This window comes from Tetrao urogallus (genome assembly GCF_951394365.1).
Source record: "Tetrao urogallus genome assembly, chromosome: 16".
NCBI lineage: Eukaryota > Metazoa > Chordata > Aves > Galliformes > Phasianidae > Tetrao > Tetrao urogallus.
The window spans coordinates 655,552-666,532 of NC_136829.1; the positions used below are offsets into that span (position 1 = coordinate 655,552).

Consider the following 10,981-nt stretch of genomic DNA (forward strand, 5'->3'; position numbering starts at 1 on the left):
TGTGAAGAGCTGCAGGGAATCACAGCAGGCTCTCAGAGGAAGAAACACTACTGTGCAGATAGTCTCCTACTACAGTGTGGGTAGTGGGTAGCTGCTCTATCCTGTTGAGTGGATGCTTCCTTGTGGGGAGCTGCACAGAAACGTGGCAGGGTCTCAGAAGAAGAAACGCTGCTGTGCAGGTAGTCTCCTACTGCTCCTTATTTCTGTGTGTTAACAAAGCTTGGCAATGCAGGGCTTGCACTACACTGTTGTGATAGCTTGGGGCAGCAGCACATACATGAAACAAGCAAGCTGCCTGCCTGGGCTGGGGACCAGGAGGTGTCAAGATCTCCCCACAGACCAAACTCAGAAGGTGCCTTGGACTCCACTGTTACAGAGTTGTTGGGCTCCAGGTGTTTCACAGCAGCTTAACCATACGGATAGTCACGGCAGTGTTTACACTCTTGCACACACAGCGAAGATATCTTGTTGCTGTGTGTGGAAGGCTCTGTAACATGCTGTCCTTCAGCTCCCCTGCTGCTTTCCCTGTGTTCACACCTTTTCTCCAGAGCTTCTGCTGCTGCTGACCCCATGAATGTGACCCGCCTAGGGAATCCCCAGGGCTCTGCTGGTTGCACGTGGCACTGGGCCATTAACCATAGTGTTGAAAGCCTTCTGCAGTGCTGGGGCAGGGAGCGGCCGCTGCTCCTCACTCGCGCTGAGAAAAAAGCGGAAGGGCTGGTGGTTTGTCAGCATGGAAACAGGACTGCCTGGCCCAGAGCAATGGAGAGAGCGGCATGCCCAGGCCTTCCCCAGGCAGTTTTATGAACAAATCTTGTGGTTTTTTTTAGCAGTTAAAAATTTTGCCTTACTGCACTGCTGTTAGCGCTTTTGCCGGGGGATGTTACTGTGAGTCCGGCTCAGCCACCCCATGCTGCAGCCCTGGGCCGCAGGTCGCGAAGGCAGGGCTGCTCCGGGCTGCCCCGTGCGGCATGGCAAAGAGCACAATAAACTGTGCAAGTTTTAGGAGTCGTTTGCCTGCTCTGTGTTGAACAATGGGCGGAGGGAGGAGCGCAGTCTGTCATCTGGCGCTCAGGGTGTGACCTGTGCTTTGCGGGAATCCCAGGGCTGGTTTTACTTTTGTACAGGGAGGGGACAGTGCAGGCACATCGCCACCAGGAAAAGTAGCTCCAGGCCAAGTAGCTTCGAGCCGAGGGGCTGGGCTTAGTCAGAAAGTGACTAGCAGGCTCTGAACAGCACCAAAGGGCAAACAGGAATGCAAAATGTGGCTATTGGGAAATACGTGGAAGGCACTGGGAGCACCAGAGCTGCAGATAGGTCTGCCCAGCAGATGCTCACAGTCCAGCTCAGGAAGCAGTCACTGCCCAAAGAAGTGCCCCCCCCCGAGGCATCGCCATGGGGTAACCAGGGGAGGTGTGGGGCTGCCAGCACCAAACTGGGCTGACTGGTGTGTTGTGGCTATGGAGAGGACAGGCAGAGGTAATTGCAGGTGTGTCTTCCACTCAGCACCCATTTTGCAGCTCCCTCCTTCCTTCCCCAAAATAGAAAATAAGTTGCTTGTCAGGAGGGAGGCAGTGCTGGCTGCAGTGACAGGAGGTGACAGGACTGCAGCTGAGAGCTGCAGGCAGCAGCTGAGCTTTGTGGCTGTGCCCAGGGGCCTGCTCAGGGGCTGGCTCCTGCTGGGTCTCCTGGGAGGCAGCTCCCAAATTGGCATGCAAAAGCAGCCCTGAGCAGGGATAACGGTGTACAGGAGGGCACGCGGTGGGTGAAACGCACTGAGCATCCTTGCTCCTAAACAGAAAGGCATGCAAATGCTTGGTGGATCTTCAGTATACATTTATGGCCTTTGGCAGAATGGAAAATTGTGGCAGCTCAATTCTGAAAGAGCCATGAAAGATTTTACTCCCTTAAGGTCTTTTTTCTTAGAATTAAAGGGAGGCTCCTCATGTGAATGAACCCTCACAGCTGGCACATCTCCATGGCAAGATGGGATCCTGCAGCACTGAACTCAGTAGGTGCCCACGCCATGCATGCTGGTGTTACGTGGAACCCAGGCAGGAGATGGGGCCAGAGACAAGGACTGAGACAGGATGGCCTTTATGGGAGCAGGCAGAGACCAGATGCCTGGTCCTGAGCTTTAATGATGCTCCTGGTACAGGGTGCCAGGTGAGATGTTGGAGCCACCAGGCCCCCCTGTCCTCCACAGCTCCCTGATGGGGCCCAGTGCCAGCCATGCCAAGCGCTGGGACGCTCAGCTGGGACTCCTGTTGACAGAGCCTGATGGAGTCATTGGGTGCCGAGTGGGCAGCCAGGACCCACGGATCTGCAGTGAGTAAGGAAGCAAACCCTGAAATCCCCCCATGGAGTGCTGTGGGACCAGGTTCTATGCAGCAAGGCAGAAAGAAGCCACTGTGCCATCTTGCTAACATGCAGGGTGCTGCCTTGCACCTTCATCTTCCCTGTCTGATATTTGCATAAATGGAAAGTCCTTCCGCAGCACAGGCTCACCTGGTACCGGCTGTTTGGGAACATGGGTATTGGGTCAGTAGCAGCAGGAGGCCAGCGCAGTTTCACTGCAGTCCCTCACTGTTCTGCAGCAGCCCCAGGCCATGGCAGGGACGCCGCAGCCCAGTGTTTCCCTCTTTCTGCAGTCATCAAGCCCAGCTCTCATGGATCACCAGTTCTCCCAGCTGCCCATTCACAGAGTGCAGCCCAAGGCCGTGCATCCCACAGCAGGGCAGAGTGCCCTGTGCTGCCCTGCAGCTGCGCCATTCCCACTGCACTGTGTTGACACTTAACACAGCTATTGCAACAGTTGTGTTGCAAAGAGCAACACTGACCATGACCTGTTGGTTGATCCCAAAACAAGGGATCCTCACGCTGTTGGTGTGAATTGAGCCCACACGGTGGGCAGGGTGAAGAAGCAGTGACAGGCACCAGGCTGGTGGCAGCGGGCACCTGCCCACTCATCCCAGCTCCACGAGGCTGCAGGGCTCCACACCCAACCCTGCGTCACACTGACACGCTGGTGGAGGCACCGGGGGCTGGGGAGGGGCCAGAGCAGGTGAACATTAACCTGGGGCAGTGCGAGGTGTCCCCAGCAGCGCAGCACCCGAGGAGCACACAGGATGAGGGGACTCCGTGCCCACTATCACCTCCTGGTAGGTCTGACCCTGAGGGCGCTCACGTGGGGCTGGAACACATGGTTGGGCACTGCAGGGCCACCCCTATCTCTTCCCTTTGTCCCCTGCTCCCCAGGGTGTTTTCTGCCTGCTGCCACTTCGGGGAGCCTGGAGCAGCTGCTTGCTTCTGCCCTGCTGCCCTCCTACATTCAAGCGGGTGCGCAGGCTGTGCACACAGCTGCGGATGGCCGAGGCTCGTCACCAGCTTCAGCCTGGCCCGAGGTGCATCTGTGTCCTGGTGCACAGGGCCAGGGAAAGATGCAGCTGAGATTGACTGCAGTGAACCCTTCCACTGGGACTGAGCTTGGAGGCTGTGGAAGCCTCTGCTGCCTCCTCTTCCTCTTCCTCCTCCTCCTTTCCCCATCTCCTCCCTGGGCAGCCCGCACCCTTGAACTTCTGTGCCATGTTAGAACTGCCAGGCAGGGTGCCAGAGCACGCCATGGAATGGCGGTGTGTGTTGGGAGAGGGGCAGGAGGCTCAGCCAGTCGCTCACCGCTGGGGTCCACGTGACCTTCGAGCCTCTTCACCCGGCCCCTGCCCTCTGCACGGGGTGGGAGAGCCTCATGTGGTGCAGGTTTGGGGGTGCTGCCTCGTGGGGTTCCAGGGGAGTAATCACTTCCATCCACCCCCAGCCTGACCAGGACGAGGACCAGCCCACAGAGTGCACAGAGCCAGACAGTGAGGAGCAGCCAGGCTGGGAGGGGGCTCCGGTGACACCCCCAGCCCCAGAGGAGCCATGCAGGCTGGTGCTGAGCACGCCAAGCAGCATCCTGCAGGAAAGGGAGATTGAGGAGGTGAGGGATCCTTGCATGCCGGGAACCGGTCCGGTGAAAGGCTGGTGGGTGACATCACCTCTATCCCCAGGGAGCAGAGGCAGCCAGCAGGGCTGGCACTGCCAGAGAAAGGGTGCCAAGCACTTGGAGCCCCACGTGTGTTCCAGCACAGTGCATCCATTACCATCCCCCTGCATGGTTTCCTGCGGAGGGCAAAAGGGGGTCACGCATGGATGGTTCATGAACTGCAGCTCCCCAAGAAGCCACAGAGGGGTGCCTTTGGGTGACAGCCCTGGAAGTGTGAGGCCCCACACCCCACCAGTGTGTTGTGGTGTAGCTCATCCTGAGCCAGCTGCCTGCTCTGCTCCTCCCTGAGCTTGTTCTCTGGCCTTCTGCAGGGGGGCTCAGGGTGGGGATTTTTGCAGAGAGCTTGGGAGGATGCCGGGAGGCTGGGAGGATGGTCAGAAGGACCTCTTGGGAACAAATGCTCTGGGTGCTGTCTGGGGAACGTGGCTGGTGTTGGGAGAATGAATGCTCGGGGACACCTTTTGGGCACATGCTATGGGTGAAGATGCTACAGGGTAAGACTGCTATGTGGGGAGAGGATACTGGGGGTGAGGGTGGTGGGGTTCATTCCAGCTGGGTAGGAGGTGGCTGGGAGCACTTGCAGCCCTGGCGTCCTGCTGCAGGTGGGCAGGGAGGGTTGGGGAAGCAGGGCTGGGGGACAAGCAGGGGCTGCTGCCCAGGCCAGGACTCTCTGCAAACAGCAGCGTGCGGCGGGGAGCTGCCTGCCAGCCCCTCTGAGCCTGCTCTGCCCCAGCTGGGCCCCCACCTGCCCACCCGGCTGCAGCAGCAGCCCTGGAGCCTGCTGTACTGCACTGCGCGGGATGGCTTCAGCCTGAGGACCCTGTACCGGTGCACCGGCCGGCTGAGCTCCCCGGCACTGCTGCTCATCCGTGACACCGAGGCTCAGGTACGGCTGGGAGCTGTCACCTGGTGGCACCAAAAGTGGCTTCACCTGCACCTGATGCTGTCCTTGTTGTTCACTGGATGGGAATGTGCCACGTAATCCCAGTACAGTTTGTGACCCCACAGCACCGGCATCTCTCTCCTCTCCCTTTGCCAGGCCTTTGGTGCCTTCTCCACCAGCCCCATTCATGTGAGCAGTGGCTTTTATGGCACAGGGGAGACATTCCTCTTCTCCTTCTCCCCAGAGCTAAAGGTAGGGGCTGTGGGACCAGAGGAAAGGGAGATTCTGGGGACCAGCAATGCTCCACAGCCTGCCCTGCTGGAAGGACTCGGAAGTTCTGAAGGGTCTGGGGAACAGTGCAGGGTAATGCAGCTGCACTTGTCTGTCCACAAGCAAAGCTGCTAGGCCAATTTGCCCCACGTCCCAACCAATATGAAGATCCACCCGTGGGACTGGTGGCATCAGCAGATGGCAGCTGTTCCCTGGAGGGGGGGAGGACACAGCGAAATGGCACCCACACCTTGGGCAGGCCTCTCTATGGACTCTGAGGCTTCAAGCCATGACCGACGGGCACAGAGCCCTTCGTGCGGGCAGGACAGGAGCAGGATAGGGACAACCCCACATGGCTGCTGTCCCCACAGGTATTCAGGTGGACGGGCAGGAACAGCTTCTTCCTGAAGGGAGACACGGACCTGCTGATGGTCGGCGGGGGCAGGTAGGGGCATCCTCAGAGCTCATGTGGCCAAACGGGCTCAGCAGGAGGGGCCCGACTGAGCGCGGCCTCTGCATGTGCCAGCGGCAAGTTTGGGCTGTGGGTGGACGGGGATCTGCACCACGGAGGGAGCTGCCCCTGCGAGACCTTCAACAACGAAAGCCTCTCAGCGCGGGGGGAGTTCTGCATCCAGGACCTGGAGGTGTGGGGCCTGGCCTGACGGGCAGCAGTGCCACAGGACGCGCCTGAAACTACGGTTCTCGGAGCCGACAGAGCTGTGCCCCGTCCTGCAGGCACCGGGAAGGGCGGTGCGGACGGAACCCTGCGGGATGCCGGCCCTGCAGCGGGGTTCTGTGGTGCACGCAGTGCCCTGCAGGGCCAGCCCTGCCTGCAGCACCTTTGGACGCAGACTGGCAGAGATGGGAACGGCCCCCAGAAGGGCACGAGTCAGGAGCCGTGTGTGTGCTGGGGGAGAAGTGAGCACCTGGGACGGCCCTGTCCCACCAGCTGCTGCCCTGAGGACAGTGTGAGCGGGGCTGGTGTGTGAAAGGCTGCTGGCCACCAATAAATGGGAAGAGCTGCGCTCTGAGCCTCGTCCTTATTGCCAAAATAACAGTGCCATGAAGCTGTATACAGAAAGCAGCAGCTTCAGGTAAAACCTGTGTTGGAAATATCCAAATACTGTATCAGGATGGTATCTCTGATAAAGCAGATTTTATTGCAATTGCGATGGCGGGCCTCCTGCAAGCAGGAGAGCACCCAGAAAACAGCGTTCCATTTTTATTTCCTATTGCCCGACGCTGATCTCTTTCTCCCCTGGTTCCTCGTTGGCTGAGTACTTTAGGTTCACAATCTTCTCGACGCTTCACTGAACATGCAAATACTGGACAAACATAAATCCTCACTGTCTGAGTGTAAATCTCTAATTAATTCATTAACTTCTAACCCTTTCTCCACACTAGGTCCTTGTTTCTGGGTATCTGCTCGTCCTCCCTTGCATAGAGATAAGCTTGGAAGGAGGACATTGGGGAGGATCTTGGTGCCTGTCACGTCCCAACCTTCCCACGGGGTGACACAGCCCGGCCTTGTGCAGAGGCCCTGTCCTCTTTGATGTTTGCTAAATCTGCTTTTCTTTTGCTGGGAGTTTCTTATCCTAGGAGAACAACCCTACAGTATGTTTTCTAAACGCTAACACTATACCCACATTGTTTGGAACATTTAACAACTATTGCAATTTTGCAAGAAAGAATTAACCACGTAATTCGGTAATTATGTTCTGAAATGTTACAGAATACAAATGCATTATGTTCTACTTCTTCCAACCAATTGCCCTTTTTAATATCTAATGCAGAAACAACATTCCATTCCCGCTCCTGTAATTCGATGGAGCTTGGTTCCACCCGTCACCCAGACTGCACTGCTTGACTTTACCCTGTGCTCATCAGCAATGAACCTCACCAGACTCTTTGGTCTCCCGCGGCTGAAGATACGAGTGAGGAGTTCTGAATCCCCGTGAAATAAAACAGCTCCCTGTTGTTCTGATGGGCTCACGTCCAAGTGAAGAATTTTAGCAAAGCTACCAGCCCAGAGGTGCTGGGGCTGGGTGGCAACAACTGCTTTTTCCCAAGTTCTGCAGGATGCTCTGTGGCTCCAGCTGTGCTTGGCCCGGTCCCGCAGTGTATCCCCTTCACACAGGCCTCACACAGACCTTACAAACAGACCCAAGAAGCCCGAGGCCCCTCCTTGCCTTGCCCCAATGTCCACCCATGGCTCGGCTCACGGTGCCCTCACGCTTCATGTTCTCCTGTGCGGGGAAAGCTCTGGACACCCACACTGGGAGGTCACCGCCGCCGTGACACGTGGCACCATGGGGACGTTGGGGCGTCTGCCACCAGAACCCCCAGCCAGTGCCATCAGGTTCTGTGTGCATCAAGCAGGGCTGGCCCTGGCTGGGCTCGGCCACGGAATGTCCCGCAGGGGGAGCGGCTCTGGCTGCTCTGTGTCCCCCCTCTTTGGCAGGGCTGACATCTCCCTGCCCACCTTTCCCCAGGCACTCGGGGCAACGGCCGACTGCGACTGCTTTAAGTCTGCTGGGAGGGCGGCTGAGGGAAGCTGCGTAGTGTCACGGTATTCCAACAGAAAGTGCTGGGGAGGAGAGGGCTTCTGTGCATTTGTGAATCCAACAGCATGGAAAATGCCACCCGTTAGCTCCACCCGCACAGAACGACCGAAGTGCAGCCGCCCTTTGATCCCCGACTCACCCGCTCCAGGCTGAAGGGGTCACAGATCCTGCAGGCAACAAGGAACGGCAGCTGCGCACATGAACCAGTCCCAGAAAGGGCTGCTGGGAGGGATGGGAGTCCAAACGAAACAGGCCTTAATAATAGAGGAGCTGGGGATGGCCGTAAATGTTCTGATAGACCTTTTCAAAGGGCACATTCGCCTTCAGCAGTTCAAAGCCTTGTGCTCCTGGTTCACAGTGTGCAGCAGCGGGCAGGGACACCACACGGCACGCGCAACTGGCTGCTGTTGGACCAGCAACCTTTTCCCTGCTCCTGCCCTTTCCTTACAGCAGGACCCTAGGCTGAGTTTCTAGTTCATCTCTCAAAAGGAAATAGAGGCAACTGCTCTACCACCAATTTTTGGACGTTCCACAGTTTACTGACGGTGATACGATCCCCTGGAACCTTCTTTTTGGCAGGAAGACCATCCCAGCACTCTCCTCAAGGAAAAATGCTCCCACCCCCCCCGGCAGCTTGGCGGCTCTTTCCTGGATCCAATTCCATATCACTGAGGAGCCCACACCTGGACACTGTGGCCTCACCAGGGCCTTTTCTGCAGTGGCTTTCCAGATGGGTGCTCCCTGCATGCCCTGGTACCTCCTGCTGTTCTTGTCTGGAGGCAGGACTGTGCACTTCCCCTTGTTAAAATCCATGAGCTGCCCAACATCCACTTCCCCAGCCTACCCAGGTCCCTCTGGATGGCTGCACAGCCTTCAGCTGCATCAGCTGCTCCTCCCGCTTTGGGATCCTCAGCATGTGCTGAGAGCTCAGCCCCATCACCCAGATCATTAGTGAGGCAGCGATACAGGCCTGGACCCACCGCTGACTCCTAGCATGAACCACAGGATGGCTGTGATTGTTCCAGCTTCAAGCAGATCAGCAGGGGAACAAAGGGGCCATAGGCATCTCAGCTTCGTATTATCTGCAGATGAAGCTGCTTCATGAACAGCTCATGAGCCCAGAACAACTCTAATCTGAACTTCTTTAACGAGCTCATGTGCATCAGTGAGCACCACCGGGTCCAGCCACCAGTTGGTTTGCCTAATACCTGTACCAGGGTCACACTTCACACCTCTCCCCTCAGGGCTGGGCCTTCCTGCATTGCTCCACCAGCCGTGGGTGCACCAGCTCTGCGCTCTGCCTGGGCTGCCCACCTGCCTTCTGCAGCCCTCCTTGGCAATGCCCTGCAGCAGCAGCCTCTGCTCTGAGCACACGACGCATCCCCAGCAGCCCCACACTGCCCTGCTTGAAGGGGAAGCACGGGGAAGGAGAGGTCTGAGTTCTGGAACCCAGCAGCACGGAGTTCCACCCATCAGCCCCACCTGCACACAACGACCAAATTCAAAAGGACTTTAATCCTCCTAACTCCCCCAAATCATTTCTAGGCACCTTCAGAAGTTCATTGGGCTCTTTAGCCCTGCACAGTGAGACTGCTGTTTTTAATAAAGTTCACACACTGCAATTCACTGCAAGAATATTAAAATTGTTGTTTATTAATTTATTTTTCAGCACAGAAAGGCTCAGATTATGTCTGAGAAAAAGAAAAGAGTCCCAACTCTACCAGATGTTAAGTTCTAAGTACAAAGTTTTTGCTTAGTTTTGAGCAGAAAGCTTTTCCCAAATATAAAGTGCACCTTTTATAACAGCATCAAAACAAACCCAAGGAACAGTGATAGAATTACATTATTCTGGAACAGTACTTGATTTCACTTAGATAACGAGGATAAATGCCTTCACTCTGTAACATTATTCCTTAAACCATAGAACAAGTACTCCAAAAGCTTCTATAAAGGTCCCCCCACCTTCCAGCAGTAACGTGGTACACTGCAGCTGTGAAATGCTATTAACAGGAACAGCAGAGGCAGTGCTGCATCACCATTAAACACAGGCTCACAAGCAGCTGAGCGCAGAACAACAACTGCAAAGCAGTTCAGACCACATCTGCAAAGCAGGCCAATACCTCCTCTCACGTCACAGCCATCAGCCTCCAGCCCAAGGAAGCAACCAGACGGGAGAAGAGTGACACCATCTTCTCACACAGCAACCTCTTGAGTTAGCTTCAAAAGCTTGGCTGTCAAGACTGAATGCTGAGCTTCTATATCCTCTCTTCAGACACAGAAATCCAAAGCTCTTTTCCAGTTTCTGAGCACTAAAGAACACTTTACTTCGCAGTTTTGAGGGTGAGAACGCTTTACTTAGTAGTTTTGAAGATGGGTTTTTATTAATTAACTTCATTTAAAGAAAGCAGCCTTCAAAGAAAACACCTCAGACCTGAGTATAACAGGGAAGAAGTCTTCCTTGTTTGCCTTTTGATGGGACAGACACCTAGGAACACTCACACTAGTACTGCCCATAGGGGAGAGTGTAAGAACCCTTACTGTCTGTAAGGGAGATAAAAAATACACCAGAACAGCAACCATCAGGCCAGGAAAACAGGGACGGGATGCAATCATGGAAGGGTTCCTGAAGAACCTGACCACCCAGTGCAGAGAAATGCAGAAACAGCCTGTGCTGGGAGCAAGGAGAAGCAGAGCCACGTGCTGGGCCACCACTACACTGAGAGCCAGCACGGAGCTCTGCTTTCCTGCAAGCACCCCAAGCACAGAGCTGTTGAGGAGTTCTGCAGTTCAGTGTAGCAGTTAAAAAAAAAAGTTACATTCAATGTATCAAAAATATGCTATAAAAACAGTAAAACGCTGTGTGCCACTGCAGGGCAGTGCTACTTCAATACAAGTTGTGTGGTCACTTTCATAGCAAGAGGCCTGCATCCCATCAGCTTTCAACACCAGAACTGTCATCTTCAATAAAAAGATCGTTACAGAAAACAAGAGGTGGTGGAATAACAAAGATTAAAGGAGAAGGAAGTTTTTCCACCAGCTCCAGCAATGCTGCAGTTGCCTTCAGAAGGGATCAGGACAAGCAGTATCAAACCCACTGCACTTCTGGCCATTATGATGAATGGTTTTTTTAAATGAAGTTCCTCTTGCTACAATAGCACCAATACATTCAAAAATACACGAGAACTGAGCTCGCTTTGCTGTAACAGGTTCTTTGTTAGCTTT

General features: G+C 55.3%; 1 protein-coding gene across 1 annotated transcript; it reads left to right on the forward strand.

Annotated features, from left to right (window-relative positions):
• Positions 1 to 2,171: 2,171 nt before the first annotated feature.
• TLDC2 (TBC/LysM-associated domain containing 2) lies at positions 2,172 to 5,857 on the forward strand (the record flags this gene model as incomplete). Its single annotated transcript, XM_079543526.1, has 8 exons — positions 2,172 to 2,332; positions 3,259 to 3,404; positions 3,562 to 3,688; positions 3,787 to 3,976; positions 4,776 to 4,928; positions 5,082 to 5,177; positions 5,567 to 5,640; positions 5,722 to 5,857. The coding sequence occupies 8 exons, from the start codon at positions 2,172 to 2,174 to the stop codon at positions 5,855 to 5,857; spliced, it is 1,083 nt and encodes a 360-aa protein (XP_079399652.1).
• Between the last annotated feature and the right edge of the window lie 5,124 nt (positions 5,858 to 10,981).